The following is a 24,955-nucleotide window of genomic DNA, read 5'->3' as shown; positions in this document are numbered from 1 at the left end:
AGACGAAACGCCTGCTTCTATCGGAGGCCAGCGAACAATGGCTAACGATAATCCCATGGACCCCGTCACGCCGCCTTTGGTGGCAGATAAATCTGCTGCCAAAGCAGATGTTGAAACTCCCGCTGAGAGCTCGAAGCGCAACTCCAGCGATAACAGCGACGAGCAGCAGCTAACTGTCGAGCCACTCCATCTAGACGAGGCCGACACAAACGTCCGCTCGAGACTACGCGTTTTGGCCATTGTCGGCGCACTTTATCTGGTCCTCTTCGTTGCCGCTCTCGATCAAACCATCATCGCGTAAGTAAAATCACGTGGCTCCATTGCAATCTGCTAAAGACACACGCTGATGCTGGGCTCCAGCACATCCATCCCGACAGTCACCGCCGACCTGCACTCCGCTGCAGGCTACACATGGATCGGTGGCGCCTACTTGCTGGCCAATGCTGCTGCAGGGCCCATCTGGACCAAGGGCAGCGACATCTGGGGTCGTAAGCCTGCCCTCTTGGGCTCAGTCCTGATATTTGCCGTCGCAAGCATCATCGCCGCCGTGAGCGCAAACATCCAGACGTTGATTTCTGCGCGAGCACTGCAAGGCGTGGCTGCCGGTGGCCTATTCCAATTGGTCGCTGTCACCATCTCAGATCTCTTCAGTCTGCGGAAGAGAGCGCTATATTTCGGCTGGATGGGTGGTGTGTGGGCTCTCGCTGGATCCGCCGGCCCTTTGATTGGAGGTGCATTCTCCGAGCTTGTTAGTTGGCGGTGGTGCTTCTGGGTCAATCTCCCCGTCTGCGGACTCTCCTTTGCGCTATTGTTGCTTTTCCTCAACGTGCACAATCCACGCACCGGGCTTCGTGAAGGCCTTGTGGCCGTTGACTGGTTCGGAACGGTCTCCATCTTGGGAGTCTCCGTTCTTCTTCTCCTTGGCCTCAACTTCGGCGGAGCGACATTTCCCTGGAACAGTGCCCAAGTTATCTGCTTGATTGTATTTGGAGTGCTGATGATCGGCTTCTTTCTCTTCAGCGAGAAACGTCTGGCCAAATATCCCCTGATGCCACTCACTGTCTTCAAGACGTTGTCCAGCAACGCAACCATTATCGTGGCTATGGGACATAGTATGGTCAACATCGGCATAGAGTATTACCTCCCGCTTTTCTTTCAGAGTGTGAGGCAGGCCTCGCCGCTCCACAGTGGTCTTCTATTACTTCCCATAACGATCACGGCAGCTGCAGCGGACGTTGTGGCCGGCATCTTAATCCATCGGACAGGTCGTTACAGGGAAATCATCTGGTTTGGAGTCACGCTTATGACGCTAGCGACAGGTCTGTACATTGATTTTTGGACTGACACCCCCCTCGCCAGAATCATCGGAATTCAAATTGTCGGCGGCACGGGTACTGCACTTCTGTTCCAAACACCTCTTCTCGCCATCCACAACTCTGTCAGCCAGTCCGAGGTCGCGTCAGCTACAGCGTCTTTGGCATTTATCCGCAGTCTGGCGACATCTGTGTCCGTTGTCGTCGGCGGTGCGGTCTTTCAGAACAGCATGACGACTCGTCACTCCAGTCTTGTTGCCGCGGGTCTTAGCGACTCTGTCCTTGATGCCTTGGCCGGCGATCAAGCAGCGGCAAATGTGGGGATCGTCGCGACTATATCAGACGCCACACAACGTCGAGCCGTGCAAGACGCATTCGCGTGGAGTGTCAGAAATATATTTATCCTGTACACATGTGTAGCAGGTATTACAGTGGTGGCGAGCATTTTCATTAAGCAGAAGCACATGAGCACAGAGCACACAGAGACCAAGACTGGAATAGAAAATTTGGCAAAGAGAGAGAACGATAATAGCTCATGATGCACCGTCTCACATTGAGCTGCTACTAGAGATGTTTAGCAGCAAGGCATCGACCGGCATCCATTATGCCAGGGGTTCCAGGTGGAACTTGGATCTTTGTCTGCTAGTCCCACAAAGCTGACAGGGCTTCAAACTTGTACATACATAGACATGAAAAGATATTTTGCTGCAAAAGCACATGATTGCACACGCAAAAGATTTTATGCTGTTGAGATCAATCTTTCTGTTGTCAGAGCTGGTTGCAAAGAAACAACCGCAAAATGGAGGACTTTGTACTAAACAATAAGAACTTTAGAGCCGCTACCTGCAGTGTTGATGAAAAGATATTACTGTGCGCTGCCTTATTATGCCCTCAAAAGCTGCTTGTGTGGCTGAATGTTGATACTGACGAAAGATTTGTTGTACTCTGTACGGAGTAATCGACATGAGAGTCAAGTTCGTCCAGCGAAAGCCAGATGATGATTAGTTACTAAGGTTTTCGGATTCGGATTAACTAATACTCCGAAGACATGACAGTAGTAAGGTAACTTTCGCATTTGCGACGAGCAACGATGAGCTTCCAGCTCGCTAGCCTCCTGCATGAAGTGCTGTTGATCTTTGCAGGAGCTTCAGGCAGATGGTGACATGACCTAGCTACGCATCCTGTTTCCAAAGGCTTGCGAAGCTGTTACAGATCTCACTTCTCCACAGCCTCGATGGAAGCAAACTAGCCTTTGAATGGGCCCCCGTTTGGGCGTAAGGTTCGAAATTGAACCCCCCCCCCCCCCCACCCCAAAATCATTCTAACATCGCCATCAGATCAATCTCCTTCTCCTTCCTACGCCGCACTTTGATCGTTGCTCCCCGATTCGACATGTTGGCTCCCGCGGAATGTCGTACATATTCTTGCGAAGTCTCGTCCAGACAGAAATCGAATTCCATCAAGAACAACACCAGTGCAAGTTTAAGCTCCGTCACGGCGAGGAAGCGGCCTGTCCATTGTAAGTCAGCACTGAGCGTTCCGCTTGGTTTAGGAAATTTTACTATACCTGGACATGCCCATGAACCGTATCCGAACTGGATCATGTCGGTTGAGAGTCCTGTATATTGGAACCCGTCGTTGTGCTTGCCTCGGAGACGCAAGAAGCGATATGCATCAAAGACATCGGGGTTAGGATATACAGATGGATCCATGTTATTGCCCGCGAAGGTAACGAATGCGCCTTTTGGTAGGACGGTGCCATCGGAGAGAACGGTTCTGCGGGTGACGATGCGCCGTAAAGGAGCTGTGACATCATGTCAGTCTGCTGCCGGATAGAAGTCATGCAAAGCGCTTGACATACCAATATTATTCTGCATCATCACGAGCTCTGGATTAGTCAGGTGTTCGAGGAAGATGTATCTTGTGTCAGACTCACCGGAAGCATCCTTTGCGACTCCTTCAGGAAACTATCCATCAGGTGCAGCTTGGAGAAGACATTTTTGGTCCATCCTCCTTCTTCCTTCAACACCCTTACGATCTCATTCCTCAATGGCTGGACAACATCAGGGTTTTTGCAGATGTCTAGTACAGCGACATTCATTGTCTCTGTTGTATTGTGCACCGCACCAAGCGTCAACAGCATCTGCGAACCGACGCAGTCTATATATTTTCCAAAGCGCTGGCTTGCCTCCAGTAACCAGCCAAGCGTATCGCCCACCTTGAGGGATTTATACTCACCGGCAGCGATCAGCTTTTGGCGTTTCTCAATCATTGGTTTAATCATCATATCAGCGTGGGCACATTGTTTGCGCACCATTTTGCTCTCGGAGAACCAGAAGCGATGCGCCAGCGGCCGCCAGATAGGTGAACAGGCGCGAAGTCTTGCCGATGTCCTGAAGGCATTGAAGGTGTAGGTTCTAACTACATCAAGCCATTCGCGGTCCCGACAGGCGTCTCGGCCGAGGAACAATAATGTGGAGAGGCGGGCGACAATCTCCTCACAGACCGGCTGCATCGATACGGAATGCCACTCATCATCTGCAGCATCTTTCGAAGGCATGGATGCATCAATAACAGCGACTGCTTCAGCAGCTAGCTCCTTCGTCATCGCAAGCATAGCAGCGTTGACCTTTCCACGCACTACATGTCGGATTGGTTCTGGGTAGTTCCTCATCGCCTTGAAGCCGATCATACCAGAGTAAGTCCAGAAATGCTCTGTGGAGAAGGCCTTTTGCGCGTCCAAGCCCTTTTGTGCGTCCAGATCCTTGTTGGCTTTGATTTCCTCGAGGAATCGGTTTGGAACGACAATCTTAGGCCCATTGCCCGTTATGATCTGGAAGAAGCCGTCATTGGTGGCTTCCCGGCCCCGAAATATCGTCTCTAAAGCGTGTTCGGTCCAGCTGGTTGCGGCATCCAGCCCATCGAGTTTGATCACGGGAAAATTGGGCCATGGTTTGGCCGGGGCAATTATAGATTTGTATATTCGAAACAAGACGAAGATCGCACCAAGTAGCGCAAGCCGCACGAGGACACGGCTGTCAGTAATCACGTCCAGGGCTAGCGACATTGTATGGATGGCCTCGCAGAGGGAGAGGAAGTTGCACCTAGGGAGGCCAACTGCACCAAGAACGTCTATAAACAATCTTAACCGATTTATTCAGGTTGGTAGGTGAGAAACTGGCTGAAAATTGGAAAGATTCGTGATGCTCGAACCGGGGGTGGAAACTTTCGTCCTCGGCGATTCGTATTAACGACCATAGCAGACAAATTAGCCGGCACCCTGGTCCACGCCGGACAATGTTCTCCCCGAAACCCTTGTGACTGGCCAAGTGGCGGCATATGCTTGCTGACTCCTTGCAGCGACTTGGATACATTGCTTATTGACATTTCTCCGATAGGGCAAAACAAAGTTCAGACCGCTGACTTGTCATTGGCTCATGAAGGATCCATGCATCCGTGCTGAAAATAGGCTTTCCATAGGAGTAAGCCAACATTACAAGGGCTGACAATATGTAGTTAACGCTGACATTGAGATTTGGCTGAACCGAAGAATATTATCACAGCCTTTCTCTCTCGCACAGCATGTGTGATGAATTGGTGTCATTGTTGCCAACCCACGGTTTTCAGATCCACACTACTCCAGACGCTCACACTCCTGTATAGAGTACAATGACAGCCCTACAACTACCACTTCTAATGTCTTTCCAATGCATTGATCCTTGATTCACTGTTCTCCAGCAACCCCTTCCCCAATGGCCAGAACGATAATTGAAACTATGAACAGCGAAGGGTGCCATAGCCGGGTGCACGGCCGAGTAGACGGCTGTCAGGAAGCAGATGGCATCTCAGTGTTATTTGGACCTCAGGGCACTGTCACATCCGAGTCAATGCTCGAGATGCGCAAGTTCCTGGAAGACAACCCTGCTTTAGATTTCCTTTCGACGACAATCTCAGAACTTCCGGCGCTTTGGCCCGCCGTTCTCGACGTTTGCCCCAGTTTAGACAAGATTCCGGCTAAGAAAAAGTTGGATGAACTCGTCCGTTTCCTAACTGAAGGAGGAGACCCAGCCGCGATATTATCCTCAGAACCGCTACCCTCGAACAACATCATCATAAGCCCACTAACGGTGGTATATCAGATTATCGAATTTTGGAAGCTCAGCCATGGCTACTTCTTTGACAGTAACGACGACAGTGGATGCCAAAATCCGTCAAATATATCAGACGTTCAAGGATTTTGCCTGGGATTCTTGACTGCGATATCCGTTTCTTGTTCGCGAAGCGAAGCGCAATTTCAGTCTCTATCTTCGAAAGCGGTGCGCCTGGCTATGTGTCTTGGAGCCTGGGTCGATTTCGATGCACTCAATCATAACGTGTCTGAATGTGCATCAGCTGTTGCTGTTCGATGGAAATCGGATACACATTGGAAGCAATTGGAACACACTATGGCGCTGTATCCTAAAGTTAGTACCGCCAATAATTCAAAATACTCAGTTTCGCAGCTCATACAATATATTATAGGCCTACATCTCGTGCCGCACTGATGCGAAAACCGTAACAATCACCCTCCCAGAGCGGGACTCGGCTCCGTTCATGTCGGAGCTGGCCCGGCTGAATTTGCCTGCCATGTTGCTTGAACCGCGAGGACGCTGGCATCATCGGGACCATCTTCCCGGACTACGTGACCTTTTATACCTTTGCCAGCGTGACGAACGTTTCCAGTTCCCGGATGCCAATGGATTGAATAGCTCTCTCCTGTCTAACATGAACGGAGAAGCTATCACACAAGGATCGCTCCATAGCATCGCCCTGCAATCAATCCTTACCCAGCAATCTCGATGGGATCTGCTGTTTGACACTTGGTTGCTTAAGGGCCGAAGTTTTGGTCACTTCATGATTGGTGAAAAGGTCTTGGTCCCCCGAATCGCTAACAAGGGATTGTCTAGCACCGCCGCATTATCGTCACCGCCAACAGCAACACCCACCACAGCAGCAACAATGCTGGAGGATCAAGAAGAAGCTAACATTCCCGACTCTGCAATTGCCATCATTGGAATGGCCTGCAGGTACCCTGATGCCGACTCGTTGGAGGAGTTCTGGGACTTGATCAAAGCTGGGACATGCGTGGTCCGGCCGTTTCCTGAGGATCGATTCAAACCGTCTTGTCTCAATCGTGAACCGAAGGGGCCGTTCTGGGGCGGCTACGTTCGGGAGCCAGATGTATTTGACCACCAATTCTTCGGCATTTCGGGTCGTGAAGCCAAGTCCATGGACCCCCAGCAGAGGATGTCTCTGGCAGTTGCTTACGAAGCAATGGAATCCGCAGGATACTGCGGCCTTCGCTCCGGTGAATTCGATCGAGACATAGGATGCTACGTTGGGGTTGCTAACGACGATTATGATTGCAATGTGGCTTCGCACCCTATCAATGCCTTCTCGCTGACGGGTACTTTGAGATCGTTCATTGCTGGTCGAATTAGCCATTTTTTTGGATGGTCTGGGCCGTCGGTCACGCTGGACACGGCATGCTCTGCCTCTGCTGTCGCCATTCATACAGCTTGCAAGGCACTTCAGACCAATGATTGCTCCGTGGCCTTGGCGGGCGGCGCCTGTGCTGTGACCAGTTCGCGTATGACGCAAAACCTGATTGGGGCAGGGTTCTTGAGTCCAACTGGAGCATCCAAAGCATTCGATGTGGATGCGGATGGGTATTGCCGCGCTGAAGGCGCAGGTATGGTGGTATTGAGGCGCCTTCAAGATGCAGTGCAGCACGGGGACTCCATCCTCGGCATCATCACCGGATCCGCCGTGAATCAGGGATCCAACTGTTCTCCTATTATCGTACCCGATTCAGCGTCTCAGGTTGCCCTTTACAAAAAGGCATTAAGAGTGTCCGGGACCCTTCCTGCTGAGGTAACCTACGTAGAAGCTCACGGTACGGGTACTCAAGTCGGCGACCCAAACGAGTTCAGGAGCATCCGGGAGACATTTGGGAGCGTGGACCGACAGGATGACGTCTTTGTTGGTTCCGTCAAAGACAATATTGGTCATACAGAAGCGTCCTCGGGCGTAGCGTCGCTGTTGAAAACCATTTTGATGATGCAGAAGAAGACTATACCCAAGCTAGCCAATTTCAATCGTCTCAATCCTAAGATTGAGCCCTTGGGTAAAGATCATGTTGTGATACCGACGCAATCGCGCGAGTGGAAAGCCACCAAACGGCGCATAGCATTGATCAACAACTATGGTGCGTCAGGGAACAACGCGGCTCTCGTTCTTCAGGAAGCCACTGCGTCGACTTCTCCCGCTGTATCCTCTCCCGCTTGTTCTCATTATCCTATATATATATCCGGGAAGACGGCGGAAGCAGCTCGTTCCTACTGTGAACCTCTGAGAACGTTCCTCTCAACAGGTGACAGACTGAGTCTGTCCGATATCGCTTACAATCTGGCCATCAAACAGAATCGGGACTTCGAACACTTCCTCACACTGACCGCTTCCAGCGTCCGGGATCTTTCTAGCCAACTAAAGAAGATTGCTTCCGGCACCACATCTACCGAAGTAAGATCCAGCCACCAACGTCCTGCCGTTGTGCTCTGCTTTGGTGGCCAGGACGGGAAGCTGGCACATATCTCGAAAGATCTGTACGATAACTGCGTGGTCTTGCAGCGCTACCTCGTAAGTTATGGCTCCTTAACCTAACTAGAATCTTTTTGCTGAGATATGACTTCTACTAGGCTGAATGCGAGTCTGCCTGCGCGCAGGAGCTAGACCTCCCCAGTGTCTTGTTCCCAACCATTTTCAATCCTGGCCCGATCGAGGACTTGGTGATTTTACACTGTACCCTCTTCTCGATCCAATATTCATGCGCTAAATCATGGCTGGATTCTGGCCTGAAGGTCGACAAACTCATCGGGCATAGTTTCGGTCAGCTGACCGCGCTGTGTGTGGCTGGATCGTTGGCCGTTGTTGAAGCAGTTCGACTCGTTGCACAGCGTGCCCGACTGCTGCAGACACACTGCAGCCCTCCCCAGAATGGCTTAATGCTGGCTGTTGAGGGAAAGTTATTGGATGTAGAGCATCTCCTCCGTCTCGCTGAGCAGCAGCAGCCGCGCCTTTCGGCCGATATTGCATGCTACAACGGCCCTCAAAGCTTCGTCATTGCCGGCGATGAGATATCTATTCAGGAAGTCGAGAAAGCAGCATCATTACTATCAGCGACATGCCATTTCCGGATGAAACGTTTGGAAAACAGCCATGCATTCCACTCACGTCTCCTAGATAACATTATTCCTGGTCTCCTTCAAGCAGCTGGAGAACTTAGTTTCCAAGCCCCTGCGATACCGATTGAAGCATGCACCGACAATGATGATGATTGGAGCCAGGCCATCACTGCAGACAAAATCGCCCGACACACTCGTGCACCTGTTCACTTTATGAATGCTGTTAGGAGGATCGAACAGCAAGCACAAAATGGCCCTGTGTTATGGCTCGAAGCAGGATCAGGATCGCCAATCATACCCATGATCAAACGAGCCACTATTAATCACCTCGACCAGCATATCTATATTGCCACACCTCTTCGATCCGATGTGAATTCCCAACTCAACCTCGCAAATGCTACATCTTGCTTATGGTCTAGCGGAGTGAGGGTGCAGTTCTGGCCATTTCACTCCCATCAGCGCTCATCATACAATTGGATTAATCTACCTCCGTACCAGTTTGCGAAAACCCGTCATTGGTTAGATTATAAACCGGCGACGGCCGTGTGGGAGGAGACGTCTATTACGGGCCCTGAAACGACCTTGGATGAGAATACTGAGTTGATTCGACGACTACATCCTACCAATCATAACCTATCTTATCGGGATGGTAGCGGTGAAGAGAACGTTGCTCTATTCGAAATCAATCCCAAGAATGAACTCTACCAGCTAGGTACGCAAGGACACGAAGTCGTTGACCAAAGCCTCTGTCCAGCATCGATGTATACGGAATTCGTCCTAACAGCCTCCCGCTTGTTGACGCATGCTGAGACAGATTTGGTACCGCGCGTATCAAGATTGGCAATGTCTTCGCCTCTCGTACTCAATCCAGTTGGGAGAATATTCTTGAGGCTGCAAGCGGTAGAGAAGTCGCTATCATGGGACTTCTCAATCTACAGCCATGACAGGCAAACTAATCCTCTTGCGGCTGAGGCGGCGATCACAACACACGGCACAGGGTGCGTCACGTTAATTTCCGAAGAGTCCAGCAGCAGTAGTATTTCGGCGTCTTCGACCATCAGTCCGTTCCGCTCACTTCAAAGCCTGATACTTCAACGATGTCACGAAATCCAAAATTCTCCCATGTCAATCGGCTACAAAGGTCCTACAGTCTACAAAGCGTTTCGCCCAGTGGTGACATACGTAGACTACTATCGCGGGATTCAAAGTATCTACAACCTAGGCCAGGAAGCTGTCGCCCACATTACCATGCCGCCAGCACGACCACCCAACATGGGAACGGGCGTCTGCGACCCAGTACTGATCGACAGCTTTACGCAGGTCTCGGGCGTTTTGGCTAACTGCTTTGCGCTAGGCGAAGAGAATCCAGGCGAGATGTGGGTGTGCAATTTCATCGGCGACATTGAGCTGAGCCGAGAATTCATCGAGCATGCGAGAGAAGATAAGCACGCGTGGACAGCATATGGCAAGTATGAGATACCCACTCCCAAGAGGCTGACGTGCGATATTTTCGTGTTTGAGCCGCTCTCGGGGAACATCGTCTTTACTATAAGGGCAATCGAATTTCAGAAAGTTTCGGTCAAGTCTTTGTCGAAGATTCTTGGGAGGCTCAACAACAATGACAACCGCAAAATGACTCCAGCATCACAAACACGCCCAGTTCAGGATACATGGGCTCCGGTGAATGAAAAGCCACAGGTGCCTGAGATAACGAGGTCGACAGCCACAATAACAAGAGCAGCAGCAAGTCCAACTGGAAATGCGGATAGTTTTGGATCCCTGTCACTACAAAAGGAGCTCGACCTCTCTGCTAGAAGAGTCCCGGCAGATATGCCCATACCTGACATTCAGCCCGTATCGTCATCGGCGTCTTCGTCACTGGAGAAAATCCAGGAAATGCTGCAGGACATACTGGAAATTCCCCTAGAGACCATTTCGCCTAATGCGCTTCTCGAGGATCTCGGGATCGACTCTCTGCTGGCTACGGAGCTTTTCTCCGAGATGAACAAGCGCTTTGCTGTTTCCATCTCACATTCGCAGTTTGCCACCATTTCTGACGTTCAAGGCCTCGCTGGGTTGGTGTCGGTGACGACCACTCCCGAGACGTATAGTCGTCGTTTGGGTCCGGCATCATCGACTTCAGCGTCAAGGCTGCCATCTTCTTCCCCGACTGAGGCGGCCTCAACACGCCCATCCAGCGTCGAACCGTCTTCTTCTCGTTCATCGCCGCCTCCTACTTACCCTTCTCAACTTGAAAGAGAAACAGTCGTTTACGGCGAACGAGATGGGATCCCCCTATCAGCCGATATCTACTATCCCAATGGCAATAATGGACTGGGAAAGCCGCTCCCGATTGGTCAGTCAACACCATTCTTGTTCAATTGTTCTTAATCTGGAGTGGAGAATATAGTCGGTCGCGGACACTGATGCTTGGATCGTCTCTTTAGCTCTCATGATCCATGGTGGAGGCCACGTCATGTATACACGCAAAGACATCCGCGACGACCAGACCAAAATCCTTCTGCGTGCTGGATTCTTGCCTATCAGCATCGATTACAGACTATGTCCCGAAGTTTCGCTCCACGAAGGAGCCATGCAGGACGTTTGCGATGCATTGTATTGGGCACGAAATATACTACCTAATCTCACCCTCCCTGGGCGCCCAGACATCTCTGCCGACGGCGACAGAGTCGTAGCCGTGGGGTGGTCATCCGGGGGACAACTTGCTATGTCACTGGGGTGGATGGCATCATCGTTGGGAATCAGGCCTCCAGAAGCCGTGTTCGCGTTCTACTGTCCGACTGACTACGAAGACCCATTCTGGTCTCGACCTAATCGGCCCTTTAATCAGGAACCTGTCCCTCTTTCTTCTTCTCCTAGGTCGGAAGGCTACGAGCATCTTTACGAAGGACTCTGTGACAAGCCAATCGTAGGATATTCTCCCGGTGCGTCGAAACGCGCGTTGGGAGGTTGGATGTCTCTCGACGACGCCCGCTCGCGCATCATTCTTCATATGAATTGGGAGGGCCAGTCGTTACCCATCCTCATCAACGGGCTGTCCAGAAAGCGTATTCCGACGAAACTTCCATCTCCATCCATCGAGCAGATTCGAAACATCAGTCCTCTGGCACACATCCGAGCTGGTAGGTATAGGACACCAACCTTCTTTATCCACGGAACACGAGACGATCTTGTCCCCTGGCAACAGTCGCAAAGAACATACGAGGCTCTGATCGAAAACGGTGTGCCGGCTCAGTTGGTGATTTTGGAGGATGCTTTGCATTTGTTTGACATGTATCGCGATTTTAAACGGAATGCGCGTGCCATCAAAGCGGTCAATGATGGCTTTGAGTTTCTCCGAGCGTATGTATAGAGGGCTGTAAACGGAGCACGGTGCCGTGTCAATGACGAGGGCCAACAGGAGGAATTGAAGAAGTTACTTTAACAATAACAATTAGATATGCTTCCAAATCTTAATAGAATATAGATAATTCCCTGTAGATAGATCTCGACGTATTGGAATTGAAAAAAATATGAACTCTTGTACACGACATATCATCCTGCGCTGCCCGAGATTGAAATATTGATATCCTTTACGGAGTTCTGGACCTTGATATGCGGTTAGCTCAATCCTCATAATGGATATGGATGTACAGCTCTTCATCAAGATATCTAGTTTTGAAGTGGAATTTAACTATGTTTTTATTTTCAATCGTGAACCTTCTTCGCAAATTTATACGCAAGGCTTAAATAACGGCCTCCAATATCTAGAGAAACGACCATGTTATTTCCCTTAATATTACCAAATGCTTCCTCCTCCCAAAAAAAAAGAAATATTTGTGGTAATGGCATAAACGTGCTATTGCGAGAGGAGATTGCCGTTACCGTTGATGCCGTTATGTTTGTTGACGCCTAGGATATGGTCAAAGAGCCTCACCAGATCGGCAACGGCCTGTGCATCAATCTGGTGATGGCATACCACCCTCGGACTGTCTAACACTACGCCGTATTTCTTCCCCAGGTCAATCAGTGTCCGTCTATCGATCCCCAGCGTATCAATGTCCAACCAAACGATATTCGTCTCAACGTCCTTGGTCAATCGTCCCCCTCTCCTAACCCACTCCTCCCCCAGCTTCTCAGCAACGCGGTGCACATCCCTCAGCACCGGCTTCTCAATCTCTGCGCCCATGCCAAAATTCTCAAACAGCGCCTCCCTTGCAGCAGCCGTAATCACACCTCCCTGCCTCATCCCGCCCCCAATACCTTTCCTCGTCCTCCGCATTCGACGTATCAAGCTTGCATCCCCCAGCACCATCGCCCCCATCGGCGCGCCTAGATTCTTGCTGAAATCCACGGACACAACATCAACGAGCGCGCAGTATTCTCTCAGAGAGCCTGCACCCGCAGCCACAGCCTCAAACAAACGTGCTCCGTCGAGGTGTGTCTTGACGTCGTGCCGTTTCGCCCAGTCATGAATGCGCCGGAGTTCATGCAGGGGCAGGATGATGCCGCCGGCGGTGTTCTCCATCGATATGATTCCCGTGGGACATTTATGCACATCGTCATCGTCGATGACAGCATGTTTTTCTAGATCTTCGACGCGAAGATACTTCCCGTTTGAAGGACGCACGGTTTGGATCATCCCACCACTCAGGATTGAAGGTCCACCGCCCTCGAAATTGACGCTATGCGCGGCAGCATCAAGCAGGATACCGCAGGGACGGGAAGAAATGAGCGAGTGCAGGCAGAGTTCGTTGGCCATGGTTCCCGTGACGACAAACATGCCTGCCTCACGGCCGGTTATGGAGGCGACGTGGGCTTCGAAATCGAGCGTCGTGCGGTCTTCGCGGAAGACGTCATCGCCGAGGGATGTTTCGACTATGGCGGCGAGCATGCGCAGGCTAGGCCGGGTGATCACATCGCCTTGACATTCATCATTGATGCCGAAAAAAAAAGATGGAAGGGACAGGATTGGAATCGTTGGACTTACTCCTGAAATCGCTCCTTGCCGCTCCGGATTGGCCCCAGGCAATGGTTCCATCTAAAGAACGAAGAACTTCGATCGTGGATGGATTAACAGTAGCAGTAGCAGCCGCAGTTTGCTGGTGAGACTGAAGATGCATGTTGTTGAATGTCCACTCAGATTCGTCTTGAACTGTGCTCCTTTTCTTTTCCGCCTTCTTTTTTTCCCCCCTGCTTGTGCGGCCTGAATTGATTGGCGTAGTTATACCATAACGGCCTGCCCAAATGTTTTGATCAGATACGTATGTTCGCAGTGTTGGTGCCAGCCGCCCCTTCGGCCTGTGCCGAAGGTATGTATAACGACAACTATGCCATACATGCGATGTGCACAAACTGCGACGAGCAGTCACTCGTCAGAAATCGAAGCTGATGTTGCGCGGTGCTTTGGTCGCGGCTGACTGGTCCAGACGCTATCCGTCAGCGCGGCTGACGCTGACTGGGGTACACTGCTGAGTGTCACCAACACCAACACCAACAGCCAACTGACTTGTCATCATCACCCAATTGAAGTTCGTTGCATATAACGAGAGCCATCAGTTGTCGAAATAACGACCCGTCCAAGAAGAACGGGTATTGGATTCTCAAATCCTGTAGGATCTACTGGAAGGCGTCGTCCTCGTCATTTGCCCTCATTCCTTTCCATTTCCTTAACATGTCGTTGGCCAACCGAGCACAATGATAGTCGAGGCGCTTTCACCAACCATCTGGAGACTGGCTGGAATGGTTGATTTGCGGGGCTTCTTTTGCTTTGCTTATGGGCGCGAAATTTTGTTGTATACGGTGTACTCCGTAGACACCCGCCAGTCAACGAGCGGATATACTCTAGACTACGGAGTACTCTGTACGGAGTATGGAGGGGTCAAATAAAATGTCAACGATCGGCTAAAAATAATCCCCCCGGTACTCCGTACGACGTACGACGTACTTTGAACTCTGGAATTTTCCCAAATCAACCGTTCGCACTAGGCCTGGATTGGCGTCGGAGTCAGGCCGCTTTAATAACTAACCCAGCCGACTCAGCTAGACTTCGAGACGCACAAGAGCAACTGGTGGCGGAGTCGGTTTTAAAACTGCCCAGAAACCAAAGCGGTTTTCAAACACACTCATCCGCGGGTCTCATGGGGGGGGGGAGTAGAAAGTGAGGATCATTGGTGGACAGAACCTTTCGGTTGTCCAGGCCAGGTCCCGCCAGATATTGAGCACAAGCCTGAGCACAGATGTCCTCTGGCAATGGTAGTTGAGTCCATGTTTTGAAGAAAGAGGAGCGGCGAGAATACTCATTCAGATTGTTCGGAAGCATTGCTGGTGTGCATTGAACAGGATTTTCTAGAAATAGTTAGTTGACACTTCCATAATACTTTTGATATAAAACGAATCTCAGATGGCTGGTGAGCATTGTATTTAAGGTCTATATCCAGAGCGTTGGAATCAACACTTCATTACCTGAGAGAACTGGGATACATTTTCCCTATTATAAGAAGTTTTGATTAGTACTGAGAACATAGGTAGAAGGGCTAGTACAAAGAAGCCAGACGTATAGAGAACGCAAGGAAGTGTCTCTGAGCAGGAAGATTATACCACTTAGATCTGCCACCACGATGATTAGTATGTGCTTGTTTCCCAGCTGACGTTGATAGAGGGACTTAGAGGCGCTAAATTGGTACAAGCGTACAGCTGAGGGGATCTATATGGTTGTGCTGGATAGGCACTCCGTATTCCGCCGGTCTCTTGTCTTGTCTACATTCGATACCCTCTTTTAACAAAATGTGTCTGAGTCCCTTGGCATTCCCACTGTATAACCTTGATTTGGAAGCACTTCCTGGCGCGCCCTGGGGGAGGTGGCAGAGGTGCTCGCCGAAAGGACAAGCTGCCAACTCCCAACTACATGCATAGGCCGCCGCCCAGCAGTCGCGGCGCCCCGTGCTCGGACTCCGACGGTCATTCTGAAGATATGATTGGCCAATTCATCAATTTGCTGGCCTGATCTGTAGATATAAAAGCATTGTTGAAGTCTAAGCCCGATCATAGTCCACGTTCTACGGAGCATGGAACCCTGATCATAAGGCGCGCTTCAAAAGCGCCGTGGACAGAACCCCCTCACAGGTATACCGGCGTTTTAACTGAAGAATCATGGGAAGTCCCTTACACTTAGCCAGAAGGAGTCTCTTTCCCCTATGTTACCATATTGATGTATGTGAAGAAGCACTGCAGCATTTCAGTGCCCGGAGTATTGGGGTATCTGCTCAGATCAAAACCTAAGGAATAAGGCCGCACATCTCTTATCCTACCAGTGCGATTTAGGGGGATGTAAACATGTCTGTGGTTTAAGAAGATTGGTGAGGCCGCAAAGGGTGGTTATGGAGAGGTTTCAGCGCCTGCATCAAGCCAAAACTACTGTGAAAGGTAGTAACCAGCTCCCCAATTATGGGCTCCCACGAAGATTCCCTTGCTTCTTAACAGCCTGAAAGAACACCCCATCATTCTGTGCCTCGGCCAAGCCGCAGGAGAATCCCACTCAACAGATGGCGCATAATAACAGCACGGTCATCTTCTGACAGAGAAACCATTATTGCGTCGAGAGAAAGGGAGATCAAGCTTGCAATGGGGCGAGGGGTCAGGAGAGATCTGTAGACTGGATGCGTCTAATCAATGACGCTATCCCTCGGCCAGCAGTCAAGTGACAGGGCAGCAACAGGGCAGGGGCTTCAGCTTTGGCTTTATCTATGCTTTCAGTCATTTGCTATGGTACCCTTGATCTCAGTTAGCAGGGAAGCCTCAAATCGGGTTAGGATTGTGTAACTACGGAGGAAGAGTTGTGAAGGCGTGGACTCTCTTCTTTTTGGGGGGGTGTTTAAACTCCACCCTGATTATAGAGAGGTTTCACTTCCAGGAGAGGCTAACCCATCCCTCACCACCGAACTTGGCAGCCCCAATGAGACTTGAACATCTGGGCGTCAATTATTAAGGGACAACATGGTTTGAGGATTTCAAATGGGATGGGCGTTGGACGAGAGTTAGGCCTTGCACGTCGAGATTGTTTGGTGTGAAGCAGTCGGAGACCATCATCTGGACGGCAGAGAGCTCCAGCCTGTAAGCTCGGTGTTTGGGCATTAATATTCCGGTTCGTCACCACCCAAAAAACCAAGGTTGGCGAGCGAGAACTCCGTCGCAGCAAGTCCGTACAGTAGTTACTCCGCGCTCCGGACTAAATTTAGGTCGTATAAAGCCGGCCGATGGCAGCCAAGCAGCAAATCACCTGCACCCTTTGTCAGTTGCCGGGGGGGTTTGTCGACAGCCAATCGAAGCGGCCTGCTGACTTCACAGCGCAGGCGCTCCCCGACGTGGCACTCCCTGGCTTGGCGCTCACCGCCTCGCCTGCAACGCCCGCCGCTGCCACTCCCAGCATCACAACAACACTTCTTCCGAGCCATCATCGCCCTCCACCCTTCATCTTCCCCAGACCACGCTCAGCAGAGATCCTGAGCATCTCAACTCCAACTCCAACACCAACACTCACATACTGACTCACAGACGTCCGTGACGGATCCTTGAAATCCTGTTCACAGACACTCCCAGCGAGACATGACAACAATGGTACTCACTCCCAGGGACCCCTTCGCCAAGACGTGCGGGAACGGAAATCTGACCTGTTGCTTGTAGGATCTCCGCGTCGGGAACAAGTACCGTATCGGCCGCAAGATTGGCAGCGGCTCGTTCGGAGACATCTACCTGGGTATGCTTTCAGATTGATCCTCTTTCCGTGGCTTCAACACTCCAGTCTGCTCACATCCTCTTTTTATTTTCTTTTTTTTTCCGCCAGGCACCAACATCATCTCCGGCGAAGAGATCGCCATCAAACTCGAGAGCGTCAAGGCCAAGCACCCGCAGCTGGAATATGAGGCCCGTGTCTACAAGTCGATTGCCGGCGGGGTCGGCATCCCCTTCGTTCGATGGTTTGGCACCGAGTGTGACTACAACGCCATGGTGATGGATCTGCTCGGCCCCTCGCTCGAGGATCTCTTCAACTTCTGCAACCGCAAGTTCTCGCTCAAGACCGTGCTGCTGCTTGCCGACCAGCTCATCTCCCGTATCGAGTACATCCACGCAAAGTCCTTTCTCCATGGTAACCACTCCAGGCATCATATCTTCGAAATGACTATCTGCTAACATGGCTGGCAGTGAGTGTTTTTCTTCCATCGGGACCATTACTGCTATCGACTACCGTGCCCGAATGTTCCCGCTGGGCAACGCTGCTTCAAACGTTGCCTTGTGACATTGCCCCATGTCTTCTCTCCTCCCTTCTCGTATCAGCCGTTTTTCGGGGTTGTGGCATGCTAATTCTGGATTTTTCGATAGCGCGACATCAAGCCCGACAACTTCGTTATGGGCATTGGTAAGCGTGGAAACCAGGTCAACGTCATTGACTTCGGTCTGGCCAAGAAATACCGTGACCCGAAGACGCACTTTCACATTCCATACCGTGAAAACAAGAACTTGACTGGCACGGCTCGCTATGCCTCGATCAACACGCATCTGGGTGTCGGTATGTACTGTCCACCTCTCCTGTCCTGAACACTTGGCACGTTTTGCACCTCATCTTTTCAAAAGAAAACAAAACATCAGCAAAATCTCAATCAGCAGGATAGTCACCGAATGACCCGCTAGACTCAGTTGCAATTCACTTGAGTGCCCTTTTCAGGACATGAAGGACTCTTTTCAAGTTGCAATCAGCAAAACAAGTCAGATTTATTCAGCTCTACGATTGGTTACAGACCACGGCTTGTGGAAGTCGTATTCTCCGTCAAAGTGATTGAGATTTTGCTGTTTACGATTAAATTTCCTTTTTTTTTTTTTTTCACTCTTTTGATTTTTCTTCCCGCTGCAGAACGTGTCTACTGACTTTTTATGTAGAACAATCGCGTCGCGATGACGTCGAGTCGCTGGGCTACGTTCTCCTTTACTTCTGCCGTGGTTCTCTTCCGTGGCAGGGTCTTAAGGCAGCTACGAAGAAGCAGAAATATGACCGTATCATGGAGAAGAAGATGACCACCCCTACTGAGGTGTTGTGCCGCGGATTCCCGAACGAATTTGCTATCTACTTGAACTACACCCGTAGCCTGCGCTTTGATGACAAACCAGACTATTCCTACCTGCGCAAGATCTTCCGAGACCTCTTCATCCGCGAGGGTTTCCAGTATGACTACGTCTTCGACTGGACCGTCTATAAGTACCAGAAGAATGCCCAGGCCATCGCTCAGGCTCAGGGTCAGAACCATCCCGACGTCAAGCCACAGGAGAAGGTTACTCGAAATCGCCCGAGGCACCAGCCCAGCCAAGGTTATTGAAGTCTAGACACACTGTCCCTTCCAGCTCATCGGTTATCGTCTGCTTGCCAGCTCGTGTTTGGGCCAGGTCTTCGATGAAACCTCTTTGCAGATGGAAGCGTGACAATGTCATAAATTTACTACAGGTGGATAGCGACGGATAAGTCCGTCGGAATCAAGGACATTCAGTGCTGCTGTTGAGCTCTACGACGCTGTGCGGCGATGATTTAGCAAGTCTACAAGGCTCCAGGGGGGGGGGGGGGGGGGGGGGGGGGGGGGGGTTCTCTTTGCTCCAGATGGTTCTTTGCCACCTCTACCGCCGTTTTTCCATACATCACATGGACTCCCACTAGTTACATTGACAGTGGGTACAGCATGTCGTCCATTGCACTTGGCCAGAGGGGGTAGATTATAGGCATTTCCAGATATTTCCAGATAGTATCAGGTAGAGAAATCAGAGGTCTGTCGCGTGTTTTCTTTTTTTTTTTTTTTTTTTCTTTCTTTATCTCTTGTTGATGTTACCGATCCGGATTTTCACAGCTCCTTGCTTCGTCGAGGCTCGAGCACTTCCACTTTGTATCCTAAGTTTTTCGATAGCTTTCCACTCGATAGGACATCCACTCCCTTGCCTCTCTCCTCTAGCTATGATCGCACAGACACCCAGATCAAACATCTCCGTCTCATCACAGATGGGATGGCTGACCTTTAACCTGATTCAGTAAGTTTTAATTGCTTCGCAATGGATCACTTTACCAATCTGCTACACACTCATTGTATGCTTGAAGATAGAACATCACTTTTTTTCCTAGTTAATATGATTGCTATCTAGCTATTTCAGAAGTAGTTGCGAGACCACCTTTTTTTTTTTTTTTTTTTTTTTTTTAACCTTCAGAGGTGGTATTCCTGAGGGAGGTGTGGAAGGGTGGGCAACTAGGTGACCCGGGAAGTGGGATCACTGCTATGTTGTGATTCTGATGTCCATCGTTCCTTGGCCATGAGTGGTGAACGGTTGGTTCCTCCGTGAGTGTCACCCATATATATCTGATGTCACTCTCTGCCATTTTATCATAACAACTCTCAACACCCGACTGACATATCAAGCCTTTGCTAGGCCGGGAGCTCCTCCCCATCTTACATCGGCTGCCTGGTGGCTGAATCCCACCAGGGCGGCTTTGAATATGTGAACTGCCGGATATCGATGTGATACCACGCCAACCAATATCCGACGACGGCGGTAACATGGGCGTTGACTTGGAAGATATTGACTTATCCGGGGTGGAGCCAGCCAGGGACGCCATCAAACCTCATTATGGCATTAAAGATGCAGCCTGAGGGGGGAGGGGGGAGGTACAATACGATGCCAACGCGCTGAGAGACATTAGGCATGACAAGACTCTATCGCACAATCAGCGGGGTACAATGTTCAATCGGCTCCTTTCGATTTCGAGGCAAAAAAAGCAAGCTTCTCGATGATCGGCTTTCTTATGTTGTTTGCGGGCACCGCACACTCGAGGAGGAACTGCGCTGCCAGCTGTCACCATGCATTCAGAAGGCAGAGATCGCAGTTCCGCGAGATTGGCCCACGGACAGAGAGAAATATGGATGAGCGAAGGGTCGTTGATTTTCGTTCAGCTGTAGGGAGCGTCATCTGATCGGGCCAGACACAGTTGCGTGCATGTTAGCTCCCTTGTGAATCAGCAAGATCACTATATTATCCTGCCTCTGCTCGACGGCGTAATGCAACGCGGTGCGACCATGACTGTCTGTTACCTCGATATCTGCCCCTCCCAGAAGCAGCGTGTTAACCGTGTCCTCGTGTCCGCCACGGATCGCATGGTGAAGAGCCGTCAAGCCCTCACCATCGCGCGTGTCAGGCCGCATGCCTCGACCAAGGAAATATCGAACGAGTGCGCAGGATCCCTTTGCGGCTGCCAGATGTAAACATGTCTGCCCCTGGCTTTCGCTTCTCATTGTTCGTGCTTGATAATGGCTGTTGTGTTCGCATGGTCGTCGAGGTTGGCGCTGGCGGAAGCTAGAGGTGCGCGCCCGACCGCTCAGAGATCGCCGCTCAAGTTCTTCATGATCCACTATGGACATGGATGGAGAGAGCTGTTGTAGGCGACTATCTCTTGTTGGACATCGCGACAGAGGCTCTATCGCTGGACGTGACGACAGTTCGACGATGGATTGCGCATGAGAGCAAGAGTCCATCATCGGTGGTGACGCGGTGGGTAGCGCCAGCCTCTCTCTTCTCGAGTCCAAGTCACGACCGGAATCATTGGGGGTACGACGTTCATGATGCGCCAAGACCGGTTGCAAGGTGATGTTCTTGCTCGCCGTTCCGTTCACCTCCCTTGGTGGTTCATTGTCTGTAGAGGGAGAAGGATAGATTGGTTCTGGGTCCCAGTTGGCCGAGGGTGGTTCCTGGGTTAGGCTATCAAAGACATCCAGGAGCTCGGGCTGCATTTCTCCAATATGACCATCGTTCACCCTGCCGCCTTGTTTCGGCAAGTTAGTGGTGGTAGGTTCGCCCTCCCACAGCTGCCTTTTGAAAGAAAACGATAATGCAGTCTCATCATCATCATCATGATTCATCCTGCAATCTGTGGGCCAGAGCTGCTGAGGCTCATGATGTTGCTGTGGTTGTTGATGAGAGGATTGTTGCAGCTGGTTCTGTCGGGCGAGCTGTTTCCGTCTCCCTAGAAGAAAGGGAAACAACATGGTCAACATTACGAAATAGCGGGGTGGGTTCATATCAAGGCTACTTACGATGATTTCTCTGCGCAATCCGATTCTGCTCGCGGCGTCGCGCAGCCCGATCGAGATCTGGATCGTAAGTATCATTCATAGGAGCAATAACAAAAGAGAATCAAAACTCGAAGATCGTCGAATCCTTGATCATGTTAGCGTGGCGAGAAGTCAAGTTTTATATACACTTTCCCATGATTGGGACCCGGTTGCAACTCACGGCACATAGCGAGAAATGAAGGGTGGTACAGAAAGCTACGAACATTCAGGACGATAACTAACTAGCCCGAGTATGTGCAGGCCAATCGGACAACAAATTGTCCTGATCAAGTTGGCTTGCCGGTTCATCTAAGGTTGTAAGGACCGCCAAATTCCAACTACACAGTAACCAATAGCAACCTCAGAAGAAATACGTCGACTGTTGGTTCGTACGCCCACTTGGGGCCTAGCCTCTATGAAGTTGTGCGCAAATGCGTGGCTAAGCAGTTTGCTCACAGAAGGTCGCGGATGCTCATGAGCTTAAGAGAGGCAGCCAGCCGTGTTTTCGGGCTCCATGTTTGGGCATTGCTTCTCCCTGGATCCAGGAATCTGGGTTCGACCTCTCCAGGAGATGGTCCTGGTGATCAAAATTAGTTGCAAGGTTGTTCATCGTGATTTTAGAATCCAGTGATATTCTCCTGTTCAGTACAGGGTGGCATGTTATGCTGCGATGTCACTCAATTTCTCCATACTTCCTTCGGCCATGCATTAGCCTAATGAGCAAGAACTCCTCTGTCCAGTTAAACCTGCACAGGGCAATATCCCACACGCCAATAGCTTGGGTTGCATGCTATGTTAAGCTTCGCAGGAGTACGAAGGACAGGGCTTCGCCGAAACCAGGTCGCACAATTTTCCAGCGTGGCTTTGCGGGATTGTAAACTCAGTTTTACAGACCCAAATCAGGGTGTCTGCGTTCAACCCTGCAGAATTGTCCTTGTAAGAACAGGGTTGGTCGCAGTTCCCTTGCATGGCGGTCTCTGTACGGAGTACTCGATTGTGTTATATTTTTAACTTTTTGATGTGACCAGCAACGGCATTTTGGAGGTGGACCGGACCCCAAAGAACCAGCCAACCGTGTGTCTGGTTTGTTGATAATGACAAGTTTCAGCTATCCAGAGTTTGGCCTCCAACTTTTCTTTTGGGGCAGATCATCTTTGATCTGCTGGAGAAGTTTTACCCAAAATGACCTAGTTGGTGGGTTGCTGACAGGCACTCTCGTGCAGGGCCCGGCTTGCCCGGCTTCTGGAGCATTCTGGGTCTGCGTTGAAAGTTTTCTGGGCCTATTACTGGACTTGGATGGGAAGTTTCCAACGGTTTTGGTCCCCATCCGGGCGGGCTTGGTCCCGACACCATGCCTAGATGATGGTAAGCGAGCTTGGATAGTTTGGGCCTTGTATTGGGTGGCCATCTTTGTAGATAAGGCTAACGAGTAAGATCACAGTTAGTATTGTTGGAATCGGATGCAAAATCCAACTGAAGTGCCAGTTGAGTCTGTTCTCAGCGCCTGGGAGAGTCGTTCACGGTTGACAACTGCGTATACGGAGTACATTGGGCGAGTCAAGGCAAGGGGATATGAGCCGTAGGATCAACCTTGAGACTTCGGAAATGAATATTGTGACGAGCACTAAGCGGCAACCGGGCGGGTTGTCCGATGATTTACTCTAAACAAGATGTTGAAAATTCATTGAGTGAGAAAATGCTCTTGTTTGAATGGCTGTTCCCACTCTTTTCAGCCTCTCGTGTGTCTCTTTCAATTCCAAGCATATCTTCCAAGTCCTTTTAAGTTCAATGGTAAGGCTGAACTGACAACGGAGAGGGAAGAGGCCCCGCTTTCTCCGGCATCGAATAGCTCAAGCAGTTCGAAAGGAGAATTTTGATTTGCGCCTGCGGCGGTTGGTTCTGCTGCCACCGCTCCATGTGGTCCTGGCGCGCCGCCCTGTTCCGATTCGGGGTCTGATGCCGTCCGTCGCAGCTTGGAGGAGCATGTTTTCGGGATATTTCCTTCTGAAGTCGCGGGTTGCAACCCTATATAATTTCCCCCCCTCCGTCGCGCTTTGTTTTCCTATTCCTCTCCACCTGGCCCCTTCATCTTCCCCCTGGTTGGTGACCGTCATGATTGAGACGCCCCCATCCCCGCGCTCCCCGCCCGTGTCTTTTTCGTCTGCGTTCGGGGAGACCGCAGGCCGCCGGGCGCTGCCTACCGGCCCACCAGTTGCTCAGCCGGTCAGGAACTGCTTCATCCATTTAACGCTCCTCCTTTTCAGCCGCTTCACTTGATCTTCCTTCCCAATCCCCAGTGAGGCTGCGAGCAGCTTTCGGCGCTTTGGGCCGAGACCTGTGGATACACTCATAGCTCGTCTGATGGTATGGTCTCTGTCTTCCTGCCCTATCGACCAGCCAATGACAAAAATGCCTCGATGGAAATCAGCACATGCATGTGAAAGTTGTGTCCGCATTGGCGATGGCGACTCAGATGTAACAGCACACCGGTGAGTTGATCCTTGTCCATCCCTGGATTACCAACACATGGACCCTGGCTCGACCCTGCAGTGCGGGATGAGGACTGACGCGGTGCTCCGTACAACCAGCAAGGTGCCTTGTCAGCCATGTGGGAACAGGAGCCGAACCCCATTTTTCACCAGGCATCCTCATTCTGGGGCGTTTCAAGCCAGCATAATTTCAGGGTACAACCCTTCCGGCCTCTCCTTCGTTAATCACATGATGAAGCTGGTAAAGGCACGATGGCCGCCACTCTGTCCTCCTCCCGACTTTGCGTGCCGCTCAATGGAGCTGATGGAGACCAAACGTTTGGCGAGGGCCACACCGAACTCACCAAATTGTAATAGGATTAGCGTGGGCATGATGTTACATACAAATCCTGCTAGCAATGCATGATCCTTGCAGCATTGATTATTCACTGGCAGAACTAAAATTAGTTAACCGCGCTTGAGGAAAAAGATAATCTTCATGACGAAGGTTGTTGGTGGCTGAGTGCCTGATCTGCGGAGTCCGCCAAAATCTGCCGAATGGAATCACAGACTGACCAGAATATCGCAGGCTGAGGGCCTTCTCATCCATCCAGACAACACCAATGCTCTGAGTCTTTGCTGCACAAGCTGAAAAGAAACCATTGGTCTCGTTGTGTGGAGATCCTGTAACCACCTGATTATTTTGATTTCTTGGAGCACCCCATATGCAATTTCTTCAGAGAAATTAATTTAGGATATTTGCTGTTGTTCCATGCAATTTTATATGGAACATGGAAAGTTGTGACATCTGAAAGGTT

General features: G+C 50.7%; 7 protein-coding genes across 7 annotated transcripts; 4 read left to right on the top strand and 3 right to left on the bottom strand.

Moving 5' to 3' along the window:
• Positions 1–346: 346 nt before the first annotated feature.
• On the top strand, positions 347–1,852 carry D8B26_002752 (uncharacterized protein; the record flags this gene model as incomplete). The annotated part of the gene is made up of 1 exon (XM_003068918.2): positions 347–1,852. One exon carries the CDS (start codon positions 347–349, stop codon positions 1,850–1,852), a length of 1,506 nt encoding a protein of 501 aa, XP_003068964.2.
• Positions 1,853–2,629: 777 nt separating this feature from the next.
• D8B26_002751 (uncharacterized protein) lies at positions 2,630–4,380 on the bottom strand (the record flags this gene model as incomplete). The annotated part of the gene is made up of 4 exons (XM_066123940.1): positions 2,630–2,823; positions 2,881–3,117; positions 3,175–3,184; positions 3,250–4,380. The coding sequence occupies 4 exons, from the start codon at positions 4,378–4,380 to the stop codon at positions 2,630–2,632; spliced, it is 1,572 nt and encodes a 523-aa protein (XP_065980015.1).
• A 685-nt stretch (positions 4,381–5,065) lies between these two features.
• D8B26_002750 (Type I Iterative PKS) lies at positions 5,066–12,003 on the top strand (the record flags this gene model as incomplete). The annotated part of the gene is made up of 4 exons (XM_003068920.2): positions 5,066–5,776; positions 5,835–7,991; positions 8,051–10,892; positions 10,984–12,003. The coding sequence occupies 4 exons, from the start codon at positions 5,066–5,068 to the stop codon at positions 11,907–11,909; spliced, it is 6,636 nt and encodes a 2,211-aa protein (XP_003068966.2). The 3' UTR covers positions 11,910–12,003.
• A 216-nt stretch (positions 12,004–12,219) lies between these two features.
• D8B26_002749 (uncharacterized protein) lies at positions 12,220–13,863 on the bottom strand. The gene is made up of 2 exons (XM_003068921.2): positions 13,527–13,863; positions 12,220–13,459 (listed from the first exon to the last, which is right to left on the bottom strand). The coding sequence occupies exons 1-2, from the start codon at positions 13,657–13,659 to the stop codon at positions 12,396–12,398; spliced, it is 1,197 nt and encodes a 398-aa protein (XP_003068967.2). The 5' UTR covers positions 13,660–13,863; the 3' UTR covers positions 12,220–12,395.
• Positions 13,864–17,140: 3,277 nt separating this feature from the next.
• Positions 17,141–17,725, top strand: HRR25_3 (serine/threonine protein kinase; the record flags this gene model as incomplete). The annotated part of the gene is made up of 3 exons (XM_066123939.1): positions 17,141–17,152; positions 17,219–17,291; positions 17,379–17,725. 3 exons carry the CDS (start codon positions 17,141–17,143, stop codon positions 17,723–17,725), a joined length of 432 nt encoding a protein of 143 aa, XP_065980014.1.
• A 152-nt stretch (positions 17,726–17,877) lies between these two features.
• Positions 17,878–19,519, top strand: HHP1 (casein kinase I). Its single transcript, XM_003068922.2, has 2 exons — positions 17,878–18,101; positions 18,470–19,519. Exons 1-2 carry the CDS (start codon positions 17,942–17,944, stop codon positions 18,901–18,903), a joined length of 594 nt encoding a protein of 197 aa, XP_003068968.2. The 5' UTR covers positions 17,878–17,941; the 3' UTR covers positions 18,904–19,519.
• A 912-nt stretch (positions 19,520–20,431) lies between these two features.
• On the bottom strand, positions 20,432–21,730 carry D8B26_002746 (uncharacterized protein; the record flags this gene model as incomplete). Its single annotated transcript, XM_003068923.2, has 2 exons — positions 20,432–21,581; positions 21,652–21,730. 2 exons carry the CDS (start codon positions 21,728–21,730, stop codon positions 20,527–20,529), a joined length of 1,134 nt encoding a protein of 377 aa, XP_003068969.2. The 3' UTR covers positions 20,432–20,526.
• Between the last annotated feature and the right edge of the window lie 3,225 nt (positions 21,731–24,955).

Source organism: Coccidioides posadasii, chromosome 2, assembly GCF_018416015.2.
Source record: "Coccidioides posadasii str. Silveira chromosome 2, complete sequence".
In the NCBI taxonomy this organism is placed as follows: Eukaryota; Fungi; Ascomycota; class Eurotiomycetes; order Onygenales; family Onygenaceae; genus Coccidioides; species Coccidioides posadasii.
Note: the sequence above shows the minus strand (reverse complement) of the source record. Positions and strands in the feature narration are given on the sequence as shown.

Bases quoted from the DNA above. Each gene is read 5' to 3' on its own strand.
- D8B26_002749 (XM_003068921.2), bottom strand. From the start codon at position 13,659: ATGCATCTTCAGTCTCACCAGCAAACTGCGGCTGCTACTGCTACTGTT. The intron at 13,460-13,526 runs GTAAGTCCAACG...ATGAATGTCAAG, and splicing joins GGCAAGGAGCGATTTCAGGA to GCGATGTGATCACCCGGCCT.
- HHP1 (XM_003068922.2), top strand. From the start codon at position 17,942: ATGGGCATTGGTAAGCGTGGAAACCAGGTCAACGTCATTGACTTCGGT. The intron at 18,102-18,469 runs GTATGTACTGTC...CTTTTTATGTAG, and splicing joins CAACACGCATCTGGGTGTCG to AACAATCGCGTCGCGATGAC.